The following is a 26,299-nucleotide window of genomic DNA, read 5'->3' on the forward strand; positions in this document are numbered from 1 at the left end:
AACCTGGGGCCACGTCACGGGCAGACAGAGGCCTTGGGCTTTATTGGGGGGGGTGACCTCAGGCAGAGGATCAGGTGGAACTGTATGGTAGGAATATTAATCAGGCAGAGATGTGGGGGTGAGAATTTATGAGCCAAAAGGAGACAGGATACATAACATCAACGCAAGTCAAACTGAGAGGCTTGGCTGTGGACTGGGCGTGGGAGAAGAGGCGACATCACTGGTGACGCCTGGTTTGGGATGAAGAGGCACCAGACACCAGGTGTCACTGGCCTTCCTGTCTGACCATTGCAAAACAGCTGAGCTTCCAGAGGACTGTGTAACGCTGGGCCTTCACCGCCTCCTCACTGGGCTCCTGTCCCGCCCCCCTCACGCCAGTGTGGCTGGCACAGAAACCCGCACACAGGAGAGACTTGGGTGTGTTAAGACATTAGCTGGGCTGACGACACCAGGGACCTCTGTGCTCTGAATTCCCACCACCAAAGACCTTTGGTGCTTTGGGCCTTTAAGGGTTTTGATCTTGGAAAAGGTAAGGCCTTAAACCTGGGGTCTCCAACCTTTGTGCTTTCAGGCGCCTGGAGTTACCAAGGATGATGTTATGTGGAGAGGTGAGGTCTGTGCACACGGGAGAGCCCTCCCTAAAGACATTCATATTCAGAAATTAAAAGCAATTGCTGCACTGGCTGAACTGAATATACCTGCAGCCAACCAGCTTGCCACCGACGCCCTAAGCTTCCCACACAAGGACAGTGGACAGCAAAGCTTTGCCTCCGGAGCCACGGGCGGGCAGGTAGATGTTATAGAGGGGTAACCAAGCCTTGGCCAGTTTCTCTTCTCTATACACAATAGATCAGTCTCTCCCCATTAAAAGGGCTCCAAATGCCCGAGAGCTGAAGACACATGCTGGGGGTCAGAGCAGTGTGAGTCCTGCTTTGTCATCATGGACACTGGGGCATGTTTCCTGACTCATGGTCCCCAAACCTCCACAATTTTTGCCACATCACCTGGACTGACAACCCTTTTCTTTTCTTTTCTTTTCTTTTCTTTTTTCTTTTCTTTTCTTTTCTTTTCTTCATATGTATTTTTTTATTCATTTCAGAGAGAGGAAGGGAGAAGGGAGAGAGAGAAACATCAATGATGAGAGAATCATCAACTGGCTGCCTCCTGCATGCCCCCTACTGGGGATCGATCCCAAAACCCAGGCATGTGCCCTGACCAGGAATCAAACTGTGACCTCATGGTTCCAGGGTCGACGTTCAGCCACTGAGCCATGCCGACTGGGCTGACCTTTTTCTTAAATAGACCTTCAATCAATTCACTTTTCCTAAGCAACATCTATGAACTAGCAAGTTGTATGTGTGTCATGTTTTTCTAAAGCACTTTAAAACAAAACCAACCAGCAAGATTCATGAACATCCAGGGCACCGCCTAAAATACTCTCAGGTACCCCCAGGGCATGCGAGTGGGGGGGAGGCCCAGTCCAGCCCTCCTCTCGCTCATGAGGAAGCTGAGGCCTGAGCTCCGTGGCGATTCCGTGACCTTGGTCTAATTACCTACACTTCCTGTTTTCTTATTGACAAAATGAGAAGACTGCGCTTGCCACCCAGCCATGCTTTGACTAGTTACAGTACATGTAGCGCGCTTGAGAATGCGGCTACCTCTGCCCAGCTGGCCCCCGTCCCAGAGGAGCCAGCAGCAGCCAGGACACACGCTCTGTCAGGAGTGGTCACCACCTCTGACCAGACTGGCCAAACTCTCCTGGTGGCCCAGGCAGCCCTGCTCCTCCCCCGTCTCCCACCACCTCCAAGGTGCAGACTGCACAGCATGGCTCCGCAACACCTATTATAACAGCTGTTGAGGAACATGTCATGGAGAGTGCAGACCGACCACCCTTCTCACATCTCAAATACGCAACACTTTCTAGTGACTGGTAGTCTTCCAGAAACACACACAACAATACTTTTTGTGAGCAGCTACATCCAAGCCTCCTGTGTTCCAGAACACTGCAGAAGGACCAATAAATCATGTTCATGGAACGAAGATTTCAGAATGTTAGGGCTCAAGGGGATGCCCTAGAAATCACTCAGTTCCTGGCAAACAGACAAAGCTGAGGCCATGACCTCCTAGAGCGGCCAGTGGCTCCCAAGATCACACACAGCTGGACTGGCAGCATTGAGACTAGATGCCACACTTCCCAGATGAGACGTCTCACTGCCCTGGCCCCTGCAGGCAGTTATTTTCCAAAGAGGTGCCACTTTGCATGTATGTGGTTGGAGAACCTTAAGTAGGGATTCTGGAAGGATAAGAGGGCATGTGGGTGAGGGGCTGAAGTTGGGGTTTTATTGGGTTTTTAAAGTCAGGTGTTGGGGGATGGGGTGTGACTAACAGACCGAGCTTGGAGCCAGACAGGCATGAGGCTGAGCCAGCTTGCCCCTCACAAGCTCTGTATTTTCATCCTTAAACACACGGTCGCCCTTTCTGCTTCAGTGTCCTTGCCCGCAGCTTGAGGGTAACCCTTTCACTGCAGGGTGGTTGTGAGGATGACCTGAGATGCCAGCACCTGGCTGTACAACGCGCTCAGACCGTCCTTAGTCCCGGGGACACCATTCACAATGTATGGTCCCCTGGAGTTGTGTAGGGGCAGTGTGTCACAGGACACTCAGTTCCAGGTCTAAAAGAAGTGAAACTCAGACGCTGAAAACTTCCTGAGAAAGAGTGGGAGCTGTGAGCAGCATCTGGTGTTCAGGAGCCACACCTGTCAGCAGGTAACAGCTCCGAATGGCTTTCTCCTTACGAGGAGGAGGGAGGGAGAGCTGCGGTGGAGATGTCAGTGAGGTGAAGGAAGCTTAGGAACGGTGGGGCTGGGGTGCTCCCAAAGTTAACTGGAGCAACTTGAATGGGGTGTTCGAAAGGAAGGAGGCAATTTTTTAGAGCAGAGAAAAGGATGCCGGCGGAGCCGACGCTGGGCGCGCCACCCCGTCTCAGTCACGGCGCTTTTTAGAGTTTCCCTGGATGCCAGCTGGGCCCTCGGAGCACACAGCTGGGTTTCCTCCTCTGTGGAGTGACTCACCCTGGGGTTTTCACTCGGGACTCAGTGTCAAGCCAGGGGTTGCTCCGGACCGTGCCACCTGTCCTCCCAGGGGAGCCTCTCCCTGGCCCTCTGCACTCAGACATCTCCCTGGGCAGGCTGTGCCCGGGCTGCTCAGCCAACAAAAACAGGAGGCTGGCAGCTGCTGCAAAGCCCAGTCTCCAAGAACACCTCCGGAACCGCTCAAGCTTTAGAACGACACCTTGTTCAAGTTTAGTCCCTGAAATAAGCAAACCCCCCAAAAAGGAACAACTTGTTTACTTAAATCACAAGGAACAGAATCAAACAGGATCATTTCCTTTTTCAGATAAGGAAATTGAGGCACAGAGAGAATTCCTACTAAGTTCACATAGAGAATCAGAAACAGGAACAATAATACCCCCATTTAATGAATGATTACTGCCCTGGCCAGTTTGGCTTGGTTGTTTGAGCGTCGACCCATGGACAGAGGGTCTCAGGTTCTATTCCCAGTCAAGGGCAGTACCTTGGCTGCAGGCTTGATCCCCATACGGGAATCAGGGTGCATGTGGATGTTCTCTCCCTCCCCCCCCTCCCCTGCCCTCGTCCCTCCCTTCCATTCTCTCTAAAAATCAATGGAAAAATATCCTAGGGTAAGGATTTAAAAAATAAATAAATGATTACTATCTTACCATCCATTCAACGTTCACAAATATTTGGCAGTAGGACAGGAGTTTTTAGACATCCCCAATCTCCACACAACCCAGCAATATTAGAACACTAAGGCTTAGAGGAGAAAGACTTGTCCACAATCACCCACCAGGTGATTAGATTCCAGGCCTGAGGCTCTGAAGCCCTTCAAAGTTCAGAATAGAATCATCTCTCCTGTTCCTAGGTAACCTTCACCTTGTATCAGTGTCTGGATGCTAAATCCCACTTACCCTTTATTACGCCTTCTGTGATCTTTGTGTGCCCATTATGTTTAGCCTTCGAATTGGGGGTCAGGGTTCATGCCTGTGATGGTAAAGAAAGAACACATGGTCAGCACACAGCAAGCAGAGGGGGATGTCCCTGTGGTCCCTATGTCAGAACGAGGAGGCCTAGGCTCCCAGAAGTTATGTGACTCACCCAAGTTCAGCAGTAAGTATAGTAAAACCAGATCCCATATGCCGCCTGTCTGGTCCCAAAGCCTGGGCTCCATGGTGGCTCCAGGCTGCCTGACAAGGCTAAAATTAAATGACATTGCTGCTTGGCACCAATTCAAGGCGAACAGTAATCCGCAGTTTGGAGAGCTGTGAAGGAAACTTTATTCAGAGCGAACAGCTCAATTGTGATATGGCACAATTGTGAAACAGCATGGCTATGAATCAGCCCTGGGCAAGGCGGCCTTTCTCTGGCGAGACATCTCTGTTGTGCAGTCCAGCCGCTCCGCTCCGGCCTGGCCTGGCCTGTCCAGCCGCGCCAGGGGCCAGCAGCCCGCAGCGGACACCGGGCGCGCGCCCGCAGAGGCCGACTGATGGAGAGAAATCTCCACCCCTGGCTCCTGATTGGTTTGTCTTCATGCAAATGAGGGCTCTAAATCCTCACAACTTCATTGGTCCAAAAGGCACTGTCTTAATTGGTGAAAACGCAGCCACTCTGATTGGTTGGTGAAGATGCTAATTGGGACGCAGCTGGGCCGCTCCAGTTGGATGGGGAAAGTCTCAGTCCCGTCGGTTGGAATTCAGTTCCAGGGCCTCGAAGGATGCTCAGCCCACGGAAACGGCCCGAGGCGGGCGGGCGGGCGGGCCAGCCTGCGGCTCTTCTCTGAAATGCAGCCTGTTAGCTGCTGGACTCCAGTTATGAATTTGAGCCCAGGTACCCATAAGGAGTCCTTGGAGGATACCTGTGTTTCTCCTCGAGGTCCACGAGTATCCCTCTTCATGAGACCCTGGCCCTTCAACTGGAAGCGGCCGTCTCCCTTGAAGCCGCGGGAAGGCTCGGCCTCTCCCTGCGATCTGCGCACTTGCTCCGCCTCCGCCCACGCCGCCCCGCGGGAAGACACCGGCTGTCCGTCTTGCGTGAAATAGCCAGCAGCCCAGCTGCGGCCTCGCCCTTAGCCAGCTTTCTCCACTTAATTGAATTGAAAAGTGCATTTGACAGAGATCTGATAGCTTACATGGGTGTGACATTTCCACAACCACAAATACTCAAATCTTGGATTTTTGTCCATAAACTAGGATTTTTTAAAAAATCTATTAAAATACATTAATAAAGATTATTATACTTCTGTCAACTATGAGCACTTATTTGAGCTGAAGTCTCCTTGGTGTAGATAATCATAACCCTTATTCGCTAGCATAAGAGGCAGGTGTTTAAATTTCTTAAGGACCGTAATACCTTTCACGTCTCTGACGGTCCGGCTCTGTTCAGTCTTTCCAGGGTGACAGTTGTCCCCGAAGGCACGGAAGGTTTATAAAAGGCCCCAGCAAAGGGACAGAGTAACAATCGCTGTGTGGACAGTGGACGCCTTCCTTAAGATCTGGTGGCAGAGACCTGAGAGTTGTCACAAGCCGGAAGGAGGCGACACGTCCCCTTTGCCCATCGTGTTGGGCAGCACCTTTGACGGGGGCACACGGAGCGTCGGGGTTTAGCGACGAAGCCCCGCGTTTCTATTTCACGCGCACCCGGCTCCCCGGGCAGCGCGGCGGCTGTCTCCTGGGTGGCGGTGGCGCCGGGTCCGAGCCGCGGAGCGGCGCCAAGTGGGGGTGCGAGTCCGGGGGAGGGAGACGCGGGGAGCAGAGGCCCCTCCCCCCAGGGCCCGCCCCCCACAGCGGGCCCAAGGGACCCCAAACCTCAGAGACCCGGCTCAGGGCCATTTCTCTCCCTTCTTCATTTGCGGTCAACTGAAGAAAAGGGGCGCCCCTCTGACCCCTCCCCCGGGGCGTCTGGATCCTCCTCTCCACCCCAGCCCGTCCCGCCCCGCCCTCGGTCCCGTCCCGCCCCGCCCGCTGCCCCGCCCGTTGCCCCGCCCGTTGCCCCGCCCTCGGTCCCCGCCCTCCCCGCGCCCCGCCCGCTGCCCCGCCCCGCCCGCTGCCCCGCCCCGCCCCCGTCTCCTCCCCGCACCGCCCGCTGCCCCGCACCGCCCCCGTCTCCCCCCCGCACCGCCCTCTGCCCCGCCCCGCCCCGTCTCCCCCCCGCCCCGCCCGCTGCCCCGCCCCGCCCCGTCTCCCCCCCGCACCGCCCGCTGCCCCGCCCCGCCCGCTGCCCCGCCCCGCCCCGTCTCCCCCCCCCGCGCTGTCACTGGCTGTATCTCCGAGGCCGCACAATAGAGGCTCCGCCCGCCCTCGGCGAGCTCCGCGCCCGTCCTCGCCCGGCAGTCGGCGCCGGTCCGCGCGCCCCAGCTCCCGGCCACCGGCCCTGGGCGACCCCAGGCTCCCGGCGCGCCCCGCCCGCTCCCGCCCAGCCCCCTGCCTCGCGCCCGAGGCCGCCGGGGCCGCCGCCTCCTTCCCTGCGCCCCGCTGGCCGCTGGCCCACAGTCGGGGCTGCTCGCGCCGGGGCGATGACCGGGGTCTCTGGGGCGCACCCTCCACGCGCGCTCGGCTGCGCCCAGCTGGACACAGTGCTCTGAGCAGCCACCCTCGGACTCCCGCCGAGATACCCTCTTGCCTCAGTTGCTGCCGGACCCGGACGCCAGTCGTACCCGGGGCCGAGCCCCTTCTTGTCGCGCCCTCATGGCCAAGCCTCTGCTGCTGGTTGTCTGCCTGGCTCTGGGTGTGGCTCCCGGCTGCGTGTCCGGCGTTGTCCTCGCAGGAGCCAGGGAGCCCCCCACCGGGCAGACGGTGGCACCCCCGGAGGCCGAGACCCTGCAGAACGAGGCGGACAACCAGGAGAACGTCTTGTCTCAGGTAGGCACGGTACCCTGCCACCTGCCTGTCCGGATCAGGTGTGCCAAGAGCCAGGAGGCTCAATGAAGGCAGTTGCTTCTGGTTGATCAGAATATTTTCTTAGACGGGGCATGGGTCCTCCTCTCAAAGTCATGGGGTCCTTCGAGGTGATGGAGTCAGGAGACGGTGCAGAAGTCAGAGAGAACAATGCAAGCCCCTTGGCGCAGGGCTGGGGAAAGGAGGCCACCTCTGGTCTGCATGGCCATGGGTCCGAACAGGAATGTGAAAGGCAGGTGTTGCCAGAGGCAGATGGCAGGACCCCTGGGAGCTGTTTCACTGCAGGAGTGAGATACCCTGGAGATGGGGTGAATGTGGCCAGAGAGCAACATGTGTGATGAGTGTGAGGTCCCCAACACAGAGGGACTGATGATCCCTGACTAGGGAGGTAGCATGGAAATGCAGACCCACCCAGGGCTGGCAGATGGGTGGGGGGAGTGACAGCTGATAGGGATGGCTTTATGAAGTGTCCCTTTACAAAGGACTTTCCTTGTTTTATGACTCAGTCCTCATACACCCTATTCCCAGTCCACAGCTAAGGACCATCAGGCTGGGAACAGCTGAGAGTGGGCAGAACCAGAGTTTCCAACACTCTTAGCCCAGACCCCTTGCCTGTCAGGGACAGCTCTCTCTGGGCTGTTTATTTCATGCTCCCCAGAGCCAGCACTATGACATGAGGTGGGTGTCACCATGATCTAAAGACAGGGTGGCTGAGAAAGGACCCTGGAGTGGGTAGCTGCCTGCACCTCCACAAACCCTGGCACTGGGGCTCTTACCAAACACCGTCTCCTGGGCCTTCCCTTAATAACGATGCTGACATATGCCTGTATGTACCCACCCTCAACCTCACACTGACCCCTACATCCAAAAGACAGAAACTCCTGACATGGGGGCTCTGCAGGGCCACTGGCGAAGATTTCCTGGCAGCTGAGCCTCTGGAAGGGTCTCGGTACAGGTTAGGGAGGACACCAAGAGGAATTTCAGAGGGCGGACAATGATTGTCAACTCAGCCACCAGTCACCCTGAACTACACTGCCTTCATCCACTGAACCACTGTCTTTGACAACAACCCCCCCAAAAATATTAGCCCGGCTGGGTGTGGCTCAGCGGCTGAGTGTCAGCCTAGGATCCAGGAGATCATGGTTTGATTCCTAGTCAGGGCACATGCCCGTGTTGGGGGCTCAATCCCCAGTTGGGGGCGTACAGGAGACAGCCGATCAATGACAACTCTCATCAGTGATGTTTCTCTCAATCTTTCTCCCTCTCCCTTCCTCTCTCTGAAATCAATAAAGGTATAAATAAATACATATATATTAGTGTTAGAAGAAACCCAACCTTTGCAAAAAAACAAAACAAAACTTGGCAAGCCTATTCCGTCAACCAGCATCCCAGGAACATTTCCCCTGCAGCAGGCTCATGACCTGCCAGGGGGTCAGGAGTGGGACAAAAGGACCCTATGTCAGTGCCTAGAACGGTAGCCTGGCTTTGGGGTGCAGGCCCTGCTGGAGAGGAGCTGGGAGGAGCCTGTTCCTCCACAAGTGCCCAGCAGGGTGGCTCCTGGGGCCTGCTGTGGTGTGTCCCTGCCTGGAGGGGCTGGCGGGGCCAGCGCTCTGAGGAAATGGTTCGCATCGTAGAAGCAGAAAGGGCTGCCAGTTTGCATTCCTAGCTTTGGCCTGGAGTTTGAGTTCAGAAGCTGCTCTAGGAGTCAAATAAATACTTAAGCTGAGTAATCCTTACCGACTTCCCCACCCAGTTCCCTTTCTCCAAATCTAACCCATCCTTCGACGCCCAGGTCAAATGCCACCTCCTCTGAGAAGTCTTCCTGGTGCTGGCTGGTGCACTGTGGCCCTGGCTGAGCTCCCACTGCGCCAGGCACACGGGGACGTGCATCTTGCCTGCCACGACTGTCCTTCCCTCCCCTGTGGGCTGTGGTCCTCGAGAGCAGCAATCAACCGGGCTCATCTCCTCACCCTCCGGCACCAGCGTGGTCCGGCCCGAGGGGCCCTCAGTGCCGGAGGGGAGTGGGTTGGGAGGCAGCCGTCTTCAAGCCTGCGCATCAGTGGGCCAGCTCTGTCGGTCCCGTCTCATTGCTCTAAGCCAGGGCTGAGGCCCCTGAGAAACCCACAGCCTCCCAGGACAAGGAGGAAGCAGCACATGGTGCCTTCAAGGGAATGTCACAGTCGCAGTTGGTGTTGCGATGACTCTTCATGCCATGGTCAGAGCTGTCTGAGGTCTCTGGCCTGGTGAGTAGAGAGCCTTTTCACGGGCCATGTCTGCATGCCCCACCTTCCTCTCTCTGTCTGTCTAGTTGCTGGGGGACTATGACAAGGTCAAGGCCGTGTCCGAGGGCTCCGACTGCCAGTGCAAGTGTGTAGTGAGACCCCTGGGCCAAGACGCCTGCCAGAGGGTCAAGGCGGGGGCCTCTGGGAAGGAGGACTTCTACACCGTGGAGACTGTCACCTCCGGCTCATCCTGCAAGTGTGCCTGTGTCGCTCCGCCCTCCGCCCTCAACCCCTGCGAGGGGGATTTCAGGCTCCAGAAGCTTCGGGAGGCTGACAGCCGGGACTTGAAGGTAGGACCTGGTGGGGAATGCCATGGGTGAGGGGGCACCTGAGGGAGCCTTGAGTCTAACAAGCCTGGGATCGTAGGCCTTTGAGTAAATGGACCTGCTTTAGCCTTTACACAAACTGATCACTTTCAGTCCTGACATCCAAGGGAGATGCTGAGAGCCAAGTATGCCCGTCTTTCTGAAGGAGCCAGTGAGGCAGGGCCTGGGGGCAGCTGCTAGGCCCAGTGGCCTAAAGAACTTGGCATTCCTCCCTGGAGCACTGCCTCAGTTGACACCAGCATGCACCCAAAGAGGCAAGGGACACACACAGTCCTCAGTGCAAGGGCTGGGTGACACTGGGAAGGAGGGCCCTGGGTCCGGTCATCAAGCTGTGGTCCTCGATCCTGGTCCATAGGACAGGAGGCTCAGGCCTACCCAGGGCAGCCCTAAGGGTTGGCCAGGGCCTCATCTGTTCCCCCTGCCCCCTTCCCTTGCACTGTGGGCAGCAGGGAGGAGCTTGGTTTGGGGGTCAGACAGGCAGGTTCAGGTCATTGCTCTGCCACCACTTGCATCATCAACTCAGGTCATTTCCTTGTCTGGCCTGAGCCCCCTTGAATGAAAAGTGAGAATAGTATCACCTTCTTTGTGGGATTGTTATGAGTGTTGAGATGACAACCGTCCAGCACACTGTTGGACCAACACAGACACACACTGCATTAATGAATGGCCCTGCAAAGTGCCCCTGGCCACTGGCGGTCATTGATACCTCTTTAAGCAGGACGGTGTTAAGCAAACAGTGAGAGACCCAGGATTCAGCCACACCCCTCAGAGCTGCCGCTCTGCCCTGAGGCACAGTCACTGGGTATAGGGTAGAACACTGGGGGCTCCTGGAACAGGAATCAGAACATCACAGTACCTGAGAACCAGGCACCCTTTCGTGGCCTTACCCAGGGGTCAGCTGCCTCTGTCTGGTGGGGAGCAAGACCTTCCAAACCCAGGTGTGTGGTACTTGAGTTCTGTCTCTAATCCTGGGGCTGGGAGCTGGGCAGGGAGCAGAGGTGCAGTCTGTGTCCAGCAGTCTGTTCCAGGAGGCCCTCAGTGGCAGGCTCGGTGAAGCATCTGCCCTCTGCCAGAGCCTGCCCACAAGCCCTGGGTGCACCAGAGCCTCGGCTACCTTCCTCCAGGGCCTCTGTACTGGCAGGAAGGGCAGCGCCGGAGGACCTGAGAAGACTGTGCCGTGATAGCTTGCCGCCCCAGAGGTGGGTCACGCGGCTCTTGTAAACCGGGGTCAGCTTAGCTTTCGGTGCTAAGGAAAAGCATGGGTCTCTTGGCCTCAGCAGACCATGAAGGTGAGCGTGTGGGGGTGGGAGTCTATCCACAAGGCACGGAGCTCACAGCCACTTGGCTGAGTATCCACAGATCACCCGCTGTGGGCCAGGCGCTATGCTAACAAAGAACGGAAAACATAGGCACTACTTACAAAAAGCTCGCAGTTTAGTAGGAAAGACAGACATGCCTGCGTGGACAGAGTCACTAAGAGGAATAAACTGTTTTACTTGTCCTTGTAGGGTTCTTCCACTTGCTTACCCAAGATCCAGTAGGCAGATACACCTACGCCACTGCATTTGCCTGCGTGGCCGCCTACACAAGTGCCAGCCTCTGCGGGCCTCTCAGCTCCTGGCTGGGGCTTCCCTGCTAGTCTCGCCTGGGTCTGTCTGCCCAAACTAACCCACCCTTGTCTATAGCTTGCCACCATCATCGACATGCTGGAAGGGGCCCTCTATGGCCTGGACCTCCTGAAGCTGCATTCGGTCACCACCAAGCTGGCGGGGCGCGTGGACAGGCTGGAGGAGGTAAGGAGAGGTCTAGGTCTCCATGTCTTTCTCTGGATAGAGCCCAGAAGTGTATCCAATCTCCCACATGTGTTTTCAGAAGGCACATTGTTGGTGACCAAGAGAATCAGTGAACCATAATATAAATATCTTCTTTTTCATACAGAAGAACCAATGTGGCTATAGTCAAGGGGTAGGTCCCCCTAATATGGACAGTCATCACAGGCCTGGGGCTTCCTAGGTCTTGGCCAGCACCTGACATGGGCTGGATGCTCTACAGCTGTCTGCTTGGGGAGCACTGACCTCAGCAGCTGGCAGCTCCACCCCAGGCTGAATGCGGTCTCTGTCAGCTGTGGTCAGAGGGATTGGGCCACGTCCTGCTTGTGCTGACTGTCAGCACCAGCTGTTTCAGGGGCTGGAGACAGCTGTCAGCAGGGATGGCTATCCCCGGCCACCTGGTCTTAGTTGTGTCCTGGAGGGCTCAGAGAAGGGAATGGCAGGCTGAGCTGCCGGGAACTCCAGCCCTCCCACTGGGGTCTATGACCCCCACACTTGCTCGTATCACTCCCACGAGGAAGCCTGTTCCCTTTGCCCGCAGGCCTGCTTTCTTCATCCAGGCCCTGTGCACATCCAGCCACCTACCTATGGGCCAGGCACCTCCAGATGTGGGGGCCCCTGCTTGGCCCAGCTGCCATCTCGCGTGGTCTGCTCCAAGTGTCTGGGCATCTCTTTACAACACACGGCTTGGGTCCCCACCCTGCTCCCTGCCCCCAGGGCCCCTCCCACTCTACCTAGCCCGTGGGTGCCAAGCTGCAGCTTTGCCTGGTGAGAAAGGCAAGTATCATAATTCCTGCTTTTTCCTACCTGGGACCAGAGAGGCCCCCACTTGCCTATGTGGAGGCGCCCCCACACCCAGGGCTGCCCCTCCAGCACAAGGCACCTGATCTGTGCACACCTCTTAGTCCCCTGTTGGGCCTCACCCAAGGATTCAGGACAGACTTCCCAGGTCTCCAGCCCCCACGGCTCCTAGGCCAGCTGGTCAGCCCTTCTTCCCCTCCGCCCATCCTCCTCCCAGGAATCCTTGCGGGGACCACAGGGTGAGCTTGCCCTGCTAGATATGCACCTTCCCACCACAGCGCCGTGTGGCCCATGCGCCTGTACCTGTCATGGTTGCCGCTGTCCCAGGGAAAAGCCTGAGCCTGAGGTCACAGGGTTCTCCCTTCTGCAGGGTGGGACCGAGAGTGCCCAGTGTGGGGGCATACCCTGCACCCCTGAGAAGTGCCCCACACAGGCCTTTGGTGTGAGGGGAACAGAGCCCAGGAGGAGACCAGGATGAGGGTGGTAGGGGGACAGCCGATGGAGTGATGCTACCGCCAGACTGGCGCTTATTCAGGCAGCGGGCAGGCTCTGCTCTTCCCATGAGGCAAGTGGCTTCTGGGCCCCTCTGGGCTCTGGGGTCCAGGCTGCCTCCAGTCTGCTCTGTGAAAACCCAGAAATGGGCTATAAATCAGTGACCAGGGGCCTCCAGGGGCCGAGCAATCCCAATGTGTGGGGCCCCATGCCAGTGCACAGCCAGTGCCTACTCTCAAGCTGTCAGGAATCATGGGCCTTGTTTGGGTAATGAGGCTTCATAGGGTGAAGCCACTCAGTCCTTCAGAGTGGAGTCCTGGGGCCATGCTGGGAAGCAGAGCAGATACACCTAAGTCCCCCCAGAGACTGTCGTTGGCAGTACTGAGGGGCTAGCTCCTGTGTCTGCCACGTCGCCCTGACTTCCCCTCACAGAGGGGGATCGGCACAGATCGTGGTCCTTGCAGATCTGGTTGACCACTGGCCCCTTAGTGATGATGTAACACATCAAACCGGACCCCACGGGGTCACCGACACTGGGGCCACTGTCCGCAGGTGCTCACCGAGGACAGAACCATGGAACCCACCAGGACCTCGGAAAGCACCGGGCTCCTGTGAATACCCCTCTCACCTCCTGTCCTTTCTCAGCGGGCACAGCTGCCAACTGCCCATGTCTCAGGCAGCTCCACAGTCCCTTCTTGAATGTAGACCACCTGGGCTTGTTGGGAGGCAGCTCCCATCACAAGCTGGTTGGGGCCTGAGCTGCTGCATCTCTAACCAGCTCCTGGTGGCGGGTGACACCTGCTGCTGGCCTCTGGACCACACTTGAGGAGCAAGGATACCCTCCCTGTCCCTGCTGGTGTCCACAGTGCTGCTTGAAAGCTGGCTGAGTTCTCAGAGATCCAGAGGGTAGGGAGGCCAGGGGCCCGGTTCAGTTCTGCCACTTGTTTCAAATGATCTTGAGCAAATCGTATCCTTACTCTGGCCCTCAGTTTCCTCATCTGTGAAATAAAAGGTTAGGCTTGAGTTCTGGGTCCACACCAGCCATAACCTTATATGAAAACCCGCAGGTGAACTGCTAGTAGTTCCCGGTTTCACACATGGGCACCGGTCTGGAAGCAGCAGCACGGGATGGGAACTGTGCCGTTTCCTCCAGAATCCATGCACCTAATGGTTGCACGTGGCCACCCCACAGCACCTGTCAGGTGGACAGCACGCCCCGTGAGGCCGCTCGCTCTGGGCCTGAAACAAGGCCTCTTTCTCACGGGCCCTCGTTCTCACAGCAAGTTCTGTGCAACAGAGGGGGCGGTGTGGCCTGTGCCCCACGGGTCACGGAGCCCGTCCCCTGCAGCGAGACAGCTTGGCCTGTAGGAGCCCCGAGCATGGAATCTGGGTGTCGCCGTGCGCCTGGGCTCCTGGCTTCCTTCGAGGACACAGGTGCATCCTGCCAGGCTGCCCTCCCTCGTCTGTCAAAGACGGGAAGCAAGCCCGTCCGCCACTTCACCAGCCTGCTGCCCGTCCACCCTCCCTGGCACGGCCGGGAGGAAGGCGTGGCATTTGAGAGCTCCGATGGTCGTGGAAACCTTAGAATGGGGCCAGAGCGGGACGGCGCTGGACCTCAGCGCAGTAAACGTCGATAGGCCTAGAGGAGAAGGGGCACCTCTGAGCCCAACAGCTGCCCGTGGCTCAGACCCACCTGCAGCATGCGCCTCTGCTGCGCGGGCCCACCTCCCTCCTGCGCTCTTGAATCTTGGACCTCACGTGCAGTCACAGAGCCTGGGTGGCTGGTCATCTTCTTCCTCTAGAGTTGCCATCTCCCCCTCAGGACCACTTCCAGGTGCATTTAGAGCCTTTCTCTCTGCCATGCTCAACCCTAAACCCACAAGGTAGGTTCCGGTTAGAAAGGCTGGGCTCCTATGGGAAATGCTGCCTTGGACCCGGGTCTTCAGCACAGAGCCAGACACACTCAGGGGCCCCAGTCACTTCTTGGCCAGTGTCTCAGCCTGTCTGGCGGGTCTCTGTGCTCTGAGCAAAAGATGGCAGCCAGCTGCCTCCTGCTTGTCTTCAGAGCACAGTAATGAATCCTCTTTAAATGTTTTCTCTTCTCAGGAAGTTTCTAAAAACCTCACCAAAGAAAACAAGCAAATGAAAGAGAACGTGGAAGGGATTCAAGCCGAGATGAACAAGCGAGGCCAAGAGAGCTGCTCCCAGAGCGTGGCGGGCGGCCTCCCGGCCGGGGGCCCGGCCCTGCAGAGGGATGCGGCGGCCTACGCCCACCCCGAGGTACAGCCCCCGCGCAGGAGCGCCCGGCTTGCAGAGCCTTCAGACCCGATGCTGTCACAGGCATGGTCCCGTTCATCCCAGGGCACCTCTGTGGACAGGATGGGGTGGGTCGACCCGTTTTACCCAACATGAGGCCCAGAGAGGTTCGGGGATTGTGTTGAAGGCACGATCAGGCTGGAAAGCGGGCCGGACAGAGGTCATAGCCTCACTTTGCAGGTGAGCAGACAGAACTGGGAGAGTTCAGGGTCCCCCTTACTCAGTGGTGGCAGGGGTCTCAAACCTCCGTCTCTGCTCGCCCAGCTGTGTCCCTGCATGACGTCGCTGTGCATGAAATGGTCACTGTCTGAGGAGATTTGAGCGACACCCACAGACCCTCCTGCTTCAAAGTTCCTCCCCTCCGGTGCCCGTTTGTTCTGGCTCCAGTTACTAGGTTACGTCTCTGTGCTGGTGGTTAGATGTTATCCCCTAAGTGGATGCCCAAGAAACAGGCATTAATTTGGGAGCTAACCCAAAAGACTGGAGGAAACACGTCAAGAGTGCGGGTGCCACCAGGGAGGCAGGTCAGCATGGGAGAGGTGCCTGGCCCCCTGGGGAGCAGCAGTGACAGCTACCTCGCTTACCTTCCCCCAGGCCACCGGTCAGGCAGGGCATGGGTAGGGCCAGGCCCGGGGCTGCCATCAGGTGTGGAGGGCTGGGTGGCACTGCCTGTGGGCCCTACTTCCTGGGTCATCAAGCACTGGAGTCCGTGGGTACTAAGCCTGGCCATGGGCCTGGGACTCCTGGGCAGAGCAACGTCAAGCAGTGCCGGGTGTCAGTGCCAAGATTTGGGACATCGGGCACATGTGCTCTGAGGGCAGGACGCAGCGGATTAGCCCTGAGGACAGCACGGTGCCTGCACCCTGCCCAGCATGTGACTCAGAACAAAACCAGCCCCAAACCAGAGTATAGGAAGGCCTCTCCTTTCCTGGTTTTGCCATGGTGACTGCTTTGATGCTTTTGGGAAATATCATATTCCTTCAAAGATTATATTCATCCCCATCTCAGGGTGTCCCAATGTGGTAGCTACTGGGCATGTGCCTAGTCTGCTTGGTGAGACACCCCAAGCACGGCTGAGCTCAGAACCTCAGAGCCAAGGGTGTCTGGGCTGGAAGGGAACCTGGAGGCGCCTTTCGCGGCCTGTGGGTGCCCTCGGCCTGCCTGATGCCCAGTGCAGGCTGCCACTCCCTGCCCTCCTGGCCTCCCGTGTCCCAGGCGGCCAAGCTCGAGAGTCACCCACTGTCTCGATGACACATTATGTGGTGTGTTCAGGAACCAGCTCAGATTTCCTGAGGGCAAACAGCAAACCAACTCAAATACCAGACTTTTCTCCTTGCTCAGCAGAGCCCTGTCCTCTCTGAGGTCCCAGTCATCACACTGCTGCAGGCAGCACAGTCCATTCAAACGGCAGCGGGGACAGAGCCAGGCCAGCGAGGGAGGAGGGGCCGAGGCTGGGCCTTCCTGTCTCTCTCACCCCGTCCCTTCAATGTGCCCCATGATGATGGGACGAAGTGAGTGTCTGGGTTTAGTTAGTATTTTCAGGGTTCTTGTAGATGATGTCACGGTTTCTCAGAATGGTGGCTGACAATTCTGGGGGCTTCTTTCCAAGAAGGTCCTTGCCTGGAGGGTTGGTAACAGCCCTGGGCACCAGCTAGAATAGAGGGTGGCTGGACACCAGGAGTTGCAGTCACACAACAGAGTCTTGGATTAACAGAGAAGGGATCTGAGATTGGTGGCGCCGCTGTGGCCCTCACGGCCTATAGCCAGGAATTGGGGAAATGACACATTCTCTGGCTGGGTCTGTGCAAGGTCTTGCCCCATCCCCTTGGCTCCAAGAAGGAGCCACAGCCCCACCCATCCCTGAGAGCCCAGAATTAAAGGCAGCTCCTGGGGCTTGCCTCAGGGAAGCGGCAGCGGCTTTTGAAATGCAGAGGGCACCAGGGCCCAGCAATTAGATGGCTCTAGGTGTCTGAGTCAAGGCCTGGGTCTTTCGTCTGCCTCCCAGGCAGCTCTGTCCGGCGGGAAACCGGTATCCCCAGGCCTGCTGGGCACCAGCCAGATGTGACCCTGAGGACCGGGGGACGTGGAGAGGTTCTGGAGACACGAGTTAGTCCTGTGGTCATGGCTGTGACCCTGTGACTTCATGCAGGGAAAAACTCAGGCTCTGAAGGCAGGCATCCCTGGGCCTGCTGAACGGCCATGTGACAGTAGGTGCCCCTCTCAGCCACTAACTGAATGACCTTCAGTGAGATTGCTCCAAGCTGCTGAGCCTCTCTCCTCATCAGTTAAACGAGAATGATAGTATTGGCCTGCCCCAGTGTGAGAGAGGTGGAAAATAATCTAAAGGGACCTGTCTGGCCTTGTAGGTGCTCACTAAAATGCATCCTTTGCACCTCTGGTAAAGGTCACCTCGATGGCCAGAAACAGGAAGTGGGAGTAGGGAGCAGGAGTGGGGCCGGGTGCCTCTGGGCACCTATCAGGCCCCAGCCAGTACCCCTGCCTTCCAGGGCTCGGTCTCCACTGCGTGCCAGGAATGCATGTCTGGTGCGCCATCTGGGCAAATTCATCACGGGAACCCAGCGCAGACCTGGGGTGTGGCTGGGAGTGAGGACTCCACGTTTCCTCCAGGGCAGATTTTAAAGGTCAACACGAGAGCCCGATCTGCTCCTTCCTAAGCAGAGTGAGAACATTGGCCATGATACCAGGGATTCCTGCCAGCTGACACTCAGTGACCCCGAAGGGCTGCTCTGCCCCTCAGGTCTCCGGGCATCTGGGGACAGAGGTTTTGTTTCCAAGTGGCTCTGCTCTCTGGGTGGATTTCACCGCAGTTGAGAGTGGCAGGATCTCAGGGAGTGTCCACCATGAGAGGGGCCTTTCGTGGCTTTGGTGGCTGAGAGCAGAGCTGGGCCACACCCCTTAGGTCCCCACCGCTTCCCCGATGGGGCCACCACCCTTAGGATCTGGATCTCTGGGTGGCCCTGACTCTGAGCACACCAGCTCACAGACCCTGCTCAGTAACCTGTGTGCCTCAGTTTCCTAATCTGTAAGTGGGGGCCATAGAACAAGTTCCTGCAGGATCAGCCCGTCCTTGGTGTGGCCTGGGCTCTGGCACTGTCCCACCTGGCCAGTGACCTGACTCCGTGTCCCCTCTGTGTAACAGTACGAAGAGAGGTTCCTGAGGGAGGAAACTGTTTCCCAGCACGTCAACTCCATCGAGCTCCCGCGGACGCAGCCACTGTCTCCGCCCGAGCTGGTGCCGCCACAGCGGCCCCTCCAGAGGCGGGTGCACCTGCGCGGCCGGCCGGCCTCCCAGCCCACCGTTATCCGGGGCTTCACCTACTACAAAGCCAAGGAGCCCGAGGGCGAGAATGACATAGAAGAGCAGCGTGAGTGGGGGGGCCAGGGAAGGCGGGAGGGAGCCTCGTGCTTCTGCAGTCTGCTCACTGCTGCACCCCGAGGTGGCTGCCTGTCACCCGAAAACTCCCCCCAGTCACAACCCTTGGGTGTGCCTGTCCCTTCCCCAGGGGCCTTGGGCCTCGTGACTGACACTCGGCACTTCCCCTCCCCTCCATCCTCGCCTTCCCCAGAAACATGCTGGCTTTTCCTCATCTTTATCTGGTTCCCCAAACTCTCCTCTCCCACCCTCCCCTCCCCTCCCCAGCACCCCGAAGGGTCCAGTCCCTAACTCATCCTTGGCTCTGCTCACCCAGTTGCTGCCATAATCATTTTGCCCATTTTTAACTATTTGTTGTCTTTTTTATCATTGATTTGTGGGAAGCTTTTTGTGTATTCTGGGACAAGTGCCTAGCGAGTCAGGTGAACTGCCACACTCTCCCTGCTGTGACCTGTACCTCAGTCCCTCAGGGAGCCTATGAGGAGCAGAGGAGACTTACTGTCACCCACTTCTGTTGTGGTCACACCTCTGTGTCCCTAGGAGGCTTGTGCCTCCCACATTCCTCCTCTGCTCAAACCCTGCAGACTCCCCGTTTCACTTGGTTCAAACAGAAGCCCACACACAGCGCCCAGGCCCCACGACCAGCTCCCAGCGCCCTCTGCCCTCACTTCCCGTTACCCCCACCTCGACCCTCCACTTTGTCCGCACTGGCTGCCGGCTGCCCGCAGCCTCACAGGCATGTTCCGGCCCCAGGACCTTTGCCCAGCCACTGTTTCCCCCAGAGCACTCTTTCCCTGTACCTGCTTGGCTAACTCCCTCATGTCCTTCAGGCCTCTGCTCGTGCCCCCTTCCCGGTCAGCCATCCTGACACTAACTCCCTGTCACTGCAGGTCCTGCACCCTCCTCGCCCGTCGGCCTCCCTCCCCACGCGGTCCCTGCACGATCGTGTCCTCTGTTCACACATCCCCACCAGTGGCTCCGGGAGGGCGAGGATCTTACTCTGCTCACTCTTGTTCCTGCCCCATAGCTGTCAGCTGAGTGGATGGATGGGTGGCCTGGCTTCCTCCCTGACTGTCCTCCTGGTAGTCAGAGTCCCCGGGAGAGAGCCTGTCCGGAGCGCCTTCACACCATGCCCCCACTCACCTTCTTCTTGGGGCTCTATCCCCAAGTCAGGGCGTCATTTTGGGGGAAGAAATCTCTTATCAACCCGCAAAGTGCTGTCTGCTCTTGGTCCTCTAACGGCCATTCTCTCCTGCACCCACGTGACCCTGTTTGTTTCCCAGAGGACGAGTTTTTCAGCGGTGACAGCGGAGTGGACTTGCTGATTGAGGATCAGCTGCTGAGCACTGCACCCCGCAGGCCCCCAGCCACCCGTCATGGTGCTGCTGTGACCACCGATGCAGGCACCGAGGCCACAGCCCTGCCTTCTGCAAGGTCACCGGCCTCCACCTCGGCCCCCAGCGTCCCTACCATCTCTGCCTCAGCTGACCCAATCTCCACACCACTGCCAGCCGTGTCCGAGTCTCCAGGCCCCCCAGGGGAGACAGTCCTCCCACCTTCCACTCAGGTGCCAGCCACCACTGTGGCCCACACGGCCACCCAGCCACCTCCAGCCCTGGCTTCTCTGCCATTGGCTCCTGCAGACACATTTCTGGGGACCCCACACTCAGCCTCGGTGCCTCCCAGCACGGTCGGGACAGACTCGCTGGGGAAGAAAGACACTGCTAGGCAGGGCACAGCCCCCGCCAGCCCCACCCTGCACCCAGAGGAGGGTGACATCCGGAATGTCATAGGTGAGCTCTCCTGGCCTGGTCTCCCAGTCAGCTCAGGTGAAAGGCCGAGCCTGGATATGGGTTGGAACCAGACGGTGGGACTGCTCCTGAGAGTGGGCAGCAGTGCTCGGCCTCAACACCCGGGTGATGTACCCAAGAGGGACGGCATCCTGTCTAAAATTCACAGGACCCAACAGAGCCGAGACCTTGGCCTCCTGAGCTCTAGACACTTGGCAGTGCATCCTGCGTGGGGCACTGGGTATATGGGTGTCAAGTGAAGTGAGGGTTTGCAGTGAGTTAGTCAGGCCGTGGTCCTACTGTGTGACCCTCTGGATCCTGATGGGTGGGGCAGGGGAGCGGGTGCCGCCTTCTCCTTGTCCTGCATGGGGGATGGCTGACTGCCGCGTGGGGCCGTCCCTCTGCATGGACAGTCCGAAGCTGCAGACACCCTGGGGTCTGAGGAGGCTCCCATTCTACCCAGCTCTGGCAACTGTGACCATGCTCCTGGGACTTATCCCTGAACCCAGCACCGCCCCTTTGCCATGGTGGCAAACACCCTGGGGTCCTCTTCCTCCACCACAGCACCCTTGAGGGGGAGGGAAGCACACCCAGAAACAGGAATCTGCCCCCTCCGCCCCCTGCCTTCGGCTAGAACACAGTGCAGGCTGCAGGTGGCCCCACATCTGAGTGCCCAGGGAGGCGTTTACCTGCCTGGGAGCGACCTTCCGCACGGCTCCCCAGCAGGAGTGGAGCTCTCCACTGCCCTCCCCCACCCCTGCCTGGTCCCACACCCAGCCTCTGTCCGCCCATCCCTGGGTGTTCCCACTAGTGGGGTTTTCTGGTGTGACCCCAGCATGCACCCTGCTGGGGTTCTCTGGGCTCTGCCCCCTCCAGCAGCCTGGCTGAGATGCTGAGGCCCCGATGGGAGGTGTCCTGGCATCCAGGGGCCACAGAAGCTGGGGGGTGGGGTACATTCTCTCTTGTTGGTCACTATCCTGTTCAACTGGAGGGACATCATCACAGAGGATAAGTGCCTGGCCCTCAGGACTAGCCTGTTGGCCTTTCAGAGCTGGGTGCTGCCTTTTGCTTCTGCTGCACAGAAAACACAGGGACGTGGACACAGGCGTTGTCCTTTAACCCCAAGGGGGACAGGCCGGCTCTGTGGGTGCCGTGCGTTCCTGCACTTCTGTTTCCACGAGCCACTGATCACTGCCGTGCCTGTCCAGGGCTTGTCGTGCGTGGCATTTCCTCTCCAGAACCTTCTCTGCAGATCTGCCACGCCTGTGCCTGGCCCAGTGGGACCACCCCCCATTATCAGTTACATGACAGTCGCGTGGCTGAAACGGCCACGGCCACTGATGTGCTGCCCGAGAAGGTTATTTGCTGGTTAATGAGTCTGGCAGTCTTGATTTTGGGCTGAGATGTGTGGCTACTTTTAAAAGAAACATTCTATCCCACGGTTTCCAGACCTGATTTTGTGATCTCCCAAAAGGTCAACCATTTTCCTCGGGGGAGTTGTAAAACTCTAGACAAATTCCAGAACAAGAAAATTAGAACTGACTTCTGATTGTTTAAACAAGCGTTTGGTGAAAGCGTAGCTCCAGGATGGGGAAGAGAGAGGCAGGCAGGATGGGGGCTGGGCCTGCAGACCGAAGGGAAGGTCCCCAGCCACAGGCCCGCGGGCGCCATGTGAGCAACGCCAGCGGAAAGCAGCTGTGCCACACAGCCCAGGCTGAGGGGACTCCGACTTTGAGGACGGCAGTTCCTGGCTTGGAAGGGGCTGGCTGGGGGAGGGGGAGCACAGAGAACAGTTGGCACAACAGCAGGGACAGCCTGTGTCTTACTGAAGCTGGGAAATACCACCATCAGGGAGAATGTCTCCCCCACAAAGCACCCACCTCAGCCCCCCGAGACTTGGCTGGCTCTGGCTGTGGGCCGGGATGGGCTGCCTGCCGTGAGACCGCTCGGACCAGGGGCTGTCCCGGTCGGTGCCCTCAGTCCCTTGACTGGCGCCCCACCGCACACCTGTGCAGCCTCTCGAGCGGAATCCTCCCCGCTGCCTGACCAGGGCCTAGGCATCTACTGCAGAGCCGCCTGGACCCTGCCACTGTCCTCCACTGCAGGGTCTGCTGGGAACCACCTTCCACCCCCAGCGCCTGGCAGCCCTGTCCTGACCATGGTGCTCCTTCCTCCACCACTGACGGGACGCAGGACAACGGAACAGACAGGGACCGTTTGGAAATGGGGGTGGCCTGGAGTTTAGGGCACCTGGATCGGAACTGTAGCCCTTTGTGAGTGTGAGGGAGCAACTGTTCTGTTCCCGGCTGCCCGTCTGTGGCCCCAGCTTGACGCTGGGAGTGTGTGTCCTGCTGGTCCCGCTGCAAGGCCCACAGAGCTATGACAGCGAGACTCCTCCGCCTTCCCCAGGCCACGGGTGCGGCAGGGACAACACATGCCTTCCACCATCACACGTGGTCTCGGTCACTCAGGACACTTCAGGCTTCCAACCAGTCCTGGAGCCTAGTATGTCCTAGTGGCAGGGCCTCTCCTGGGCACCAGGTTGCTCCAAAGAGCCCCTCAGAATATTGCTGAGTTCCTGTCCCACTAAAGCAGACTTGACCTGAGGAGGAGGTCCCACCCCAGAGCAAGCACCCTGCCAGCCACGCCACTGAAGGCAGAGAGCCTGCATCCAATGCACAGCAGTGATGGGCACAGGCTTGAGGACAGCTGTCTAGACCTGGCAGGTGGCCTCAGGGGCATGAACGTCCCCTGCTCAGGCAGGGCTGGTCTCTGCGCCCCAAACAGCCTGGGCCAGCCCCCTTGGGCACCTCAGTGGCTGATGGACCATGTTCCTGGTCATCCCCTCAGAGCCCTGGCCTCAGGTCACACCGGTCACACTGCCATGTTCTCATCCAAGTCTCAGACGTCTGCCTGTGCCTGGGGAGGGGAGCGAGGCACTCACACTGCTAAGAAGATGTGTCTTGTAGGAGGAGCGCTCACAGCACCCTGGGAGCAGGCCATGGTGTCGGGAAAGGACACAGAGCTGAGATCCTTGGGGACAGGTTTGGGAATCAGATGTCGGAGGCAGCGGGAGGGAAGTGTGGGGTGACAGTGGCCCAGGAGAGCGACAGGATGCTGTGAGAGGGAGGCCGAGAGAAAGAGCAGGAGCGAAGGCTGAGAAATGTCCGGTTGGGTTACTTGGGGATGAACATGCCAAGGAGTCCAGCCTCCAAGTGGGGAACTAGCCAAAGGCTTGGGGGGCTTTCTTCCCTCACCCTTACCCCCCTCTCCCCTAGGAAGGTGCAAGGACACACTGTCCACGATCACGGGGCCTACCACCCAGAACACATATGGACGGAATGAAGGGGCCTGGATGAAGGACCCGCTGGCCAGTGACGAGCGGATCTACGTGACCAACTACTACTACGGCAACACGCTGGTCGAGTTCCGGAACCTGGAGAACTTCAAGCAGGGTGCGTTCTGGGGGCCCCTGGAGGCCCTTCCTTCCGCTGGGCTCTGCCTCAATCATGGCTAGTCTGGGGGTGACCAGGGCCAAGAAAGGGAGCTCTCTGCCATTGATGGGGCCTTCCCTGGAGATGGGATGGTGTGGAATCGGGACCTCCTTTCCCATGGCCCCAACAGCTCGCCACCACGTTCACGTGGGGTAGCACCCGGGTCCCTGAAACAGCACAGTGAGGCGAATGGCTCCGGCCATTTCTATGGGACAGATGAGGGTGCTGGGGTGTGGAGAGGTTGAGTTATTGGCTGTAAAATGTAGAAAGTGGGGAGACCAATACAAACCTGGGTGGCAGACCCCTCACTCATCCCAGCACCTGGGCCGCCCGCCTGAGCCCCGCCTTGTCCCCACAGGCCGCTGGAGCAACTCCTACAAGCTGCCCTACAGCTGGGTGGGCACGGGCCACGTGGTGTACGGCGGGGCCTTCTACTACAGCCGGGCCTTCACCCGCAACCTCATCAAGTACGACCTCCGCCGCCGTTACGTGGCCGCCTGGGCGATGCTGCACGACGTGGCCTATGAGGAGGCCACGCCTTGGAGCTGGCAGGGCCACTCGGACGTGGACTTTGCCGTGGACGAGAATGGGCTGTGGCTCATCTACCCGGCCCTGGATGACCAGGGCTTCAGCCAGGAAGTGATCGTGCTGAGCAAGCTCAATGCCGTGGACCTGAGCACGCAGAAGGAGACAACGTGGCGCACAGGGCTCCGCAGGAACCTGTATGGCAACTGCTTTGTCATCTGTGGGGTGCTGTACGCCGTGGACAGCCACAACCAGCGCCATGCCAACATCTCCTATGCCTTCGACACCCACACGAACACGCAGGTCGTGCCACGGCTGTTGTTTGAGAATGAGTATTCCTACACCACCCAGGTCGACTACAACCCCAAGGACCGTCTGCTCTACGCCTGGGACAATGGCCACCAGGTCACCTACCACGTCATCTTCGCCTACTGACCCCCAGCCTGCACGGATGTGCCCGGGCCGCTGCACCTTGTGTGCGCATGTGTACGTGCATGTGTGCGCATGTGTGCGTGTGTACGTGTCTGTGTGTACGTGTGTGTGTGTGTGTGCGCGCGCGCACGCGCAGATGGGTGAGTGCTGTTCAAAAAATATATATTATTTTGTATAATGTAAAGTGACAGTTTGGGTCTATTTTTTTTATATGGGTTGTAGATCAACCCATACATGTATGTGCTGGTCTCATCCTTCACAGTTTATATTTTTGTGCAAATGAACTTCTCCTTTGACCAGTGACCACCTTCCTCCGAGCCCTCTGCCCCTCCGGCTCCCAGGTCTCCACAGCGAGGTCTCCACGTGGGTCTTGTGGCCGAGGCACCCGGAGCGGGAGTGGAGGAGGCAGGAAGGAAGTGCTAAGGGGCAGGGAAATTTTATGTACTGGAGAAGTTTTAAAAACCCAGAAAACGCTTTTTAAATAAAGAATGAATTTAAAATGACCACCCCCAGTGTGTTTCTGTTTAGTGCTGATGGGCCCCTCACCGGGAAGAGGCACCCAAGGCATGGGAACCAGTCCATCCCTGTCCTCTTCACGCGGGTGATGCTGGGTGCTGTTGAAACAGCTGAGGGTGTGACCTCCTCCCTCCTTTCCTGGACACTCGGTCCCCACAGCCCTGTCCTCACCTGGACACTCACACCCAGCCAGGCTGTCCTCCCTCCGAGGGGCCGGCCTGCGACGGGACGCGGGCTGCAGCCCCAGCACTGCCTGCTGCCCCCAGGCTTGCCCTGCCATCCACAGGACACGGGGGCAGGAAGTGGCTCGAGAGGCTGCGGGAGGACACGGGGAGATGAGCCCACCGTGTCTCCACACTGTCCCCACGTGTCCCGCCTCGCCGCCACACCCTCCACTAAGAGACTTCGGATAGGATGGCTTCTCCAAAGTTCAGCTCGCACACGACTCCGTGACGGACCAGGCTCCTCCTCACGCCGGCTGCCAGGACCGGAGGGCCGCAGTGCCCGTGGCGGGCGCCGTTAGGCGTCCCTGCTGCCTCCGCTTCGCTCTGGTCCCGGGCTAGCCTCCAGGCTGTTCTCTCTGCGTCGCCAGCTTGGTGTTGCCGTGGTTTGTGGTCTGTTTCCCTACAGAATGGAGACGAGCTGTGACGTGAGCAAGGCCATCCGCCTGGGTATTTTCCTGCCGGAAGGCTAGTCTGGGAGCCACGGAGACACAATGCCACGCAGTTTCCCAGGAGTTCTCTGCTTTTGACGCTTTCCCCAAAAGCTGTATCAGACTTGCCCGCCCAGCAATCTGACCTGTGGTAGAACAGTTGTGGGGGGGCAGGGGGCAGGGAGGCTGGGGGACCCTGGGGCTGTTTTCCATGTGACCTCAGTGGAGCCCTGGCTGGAGGACAGGCCTGGCCCAGAGCCCCGGGAAACTGGCAGTGCCCGGGGAGCTCAAGCACAGCCAGCGGCAGCAGGGCCAGCACGGGCTGGAGAACTGGTGCACTTCCCGGGGGCGAGGCCCGGGCCAGAGAGGCAGAGGTCTGCCTGCTGCCCTCAGAGAACCCCAGCTCCACCCTCCAGCCTCCTTGAGAAGCGGGCCTTTCCTGACTGAGCACAGAGGTAGGAGGGTAGGCTCCTCAGGGGGC

At 58.5% G+C, this 26,299-nt stretch overlaps 1 protein-coding gene across 1 annotated transcript; it reads left to right on the forward strand.

Moving 5' to 3' along the window:
• The first annotated feature begins 6,503 nt into the window (after window positions 1-6,503).
• OLFML2B (olfactomedin like 2B) lies at window positions 6,504-25,144 on the forward strand. The gene is made up of 8 exons (XM_016210434.2): window positions 6,504-6,933; window positions 9,278-9,541; window positions 11,263-11,370; window positions 14,806-14,979; window positions 18,176-18,401; window positions 19,693-20,202; window positions 23,478-23,654; window positions 24,052-25,144. The coding sequence occupies exons 1-8, from the start codon at window positions 6,760-6,762 to the stop codon at window positions 24,651-24,653; spliced, it is 2,235 nt and encodes a 744-aa protein (XP_016065920.2). The 5' UTR covers window positions 6,504-6,759; the 3' UTR covers window positions 24,654-25,144.
• Window positions 25,145-26,299: the final 1,155 nt, after the last annotated feature.

The sequence above is a fragment of the Miniopterus natalensis genome, chromosome 19, assembly GCF_054644295.1.
Source record: "Miniopterus natalensis isolate mMinNat1 chromosome 19, mMinNat1.hap1, whole genome shotgun sequence".
Classification (NCBI taxonomy): domain Eukaryota; kingdom Metazoa; phylum Chordata; class Mammalia; order Chiroptera; family Miniopteridae; genus Miniopterus; species Miniopterus natalensis.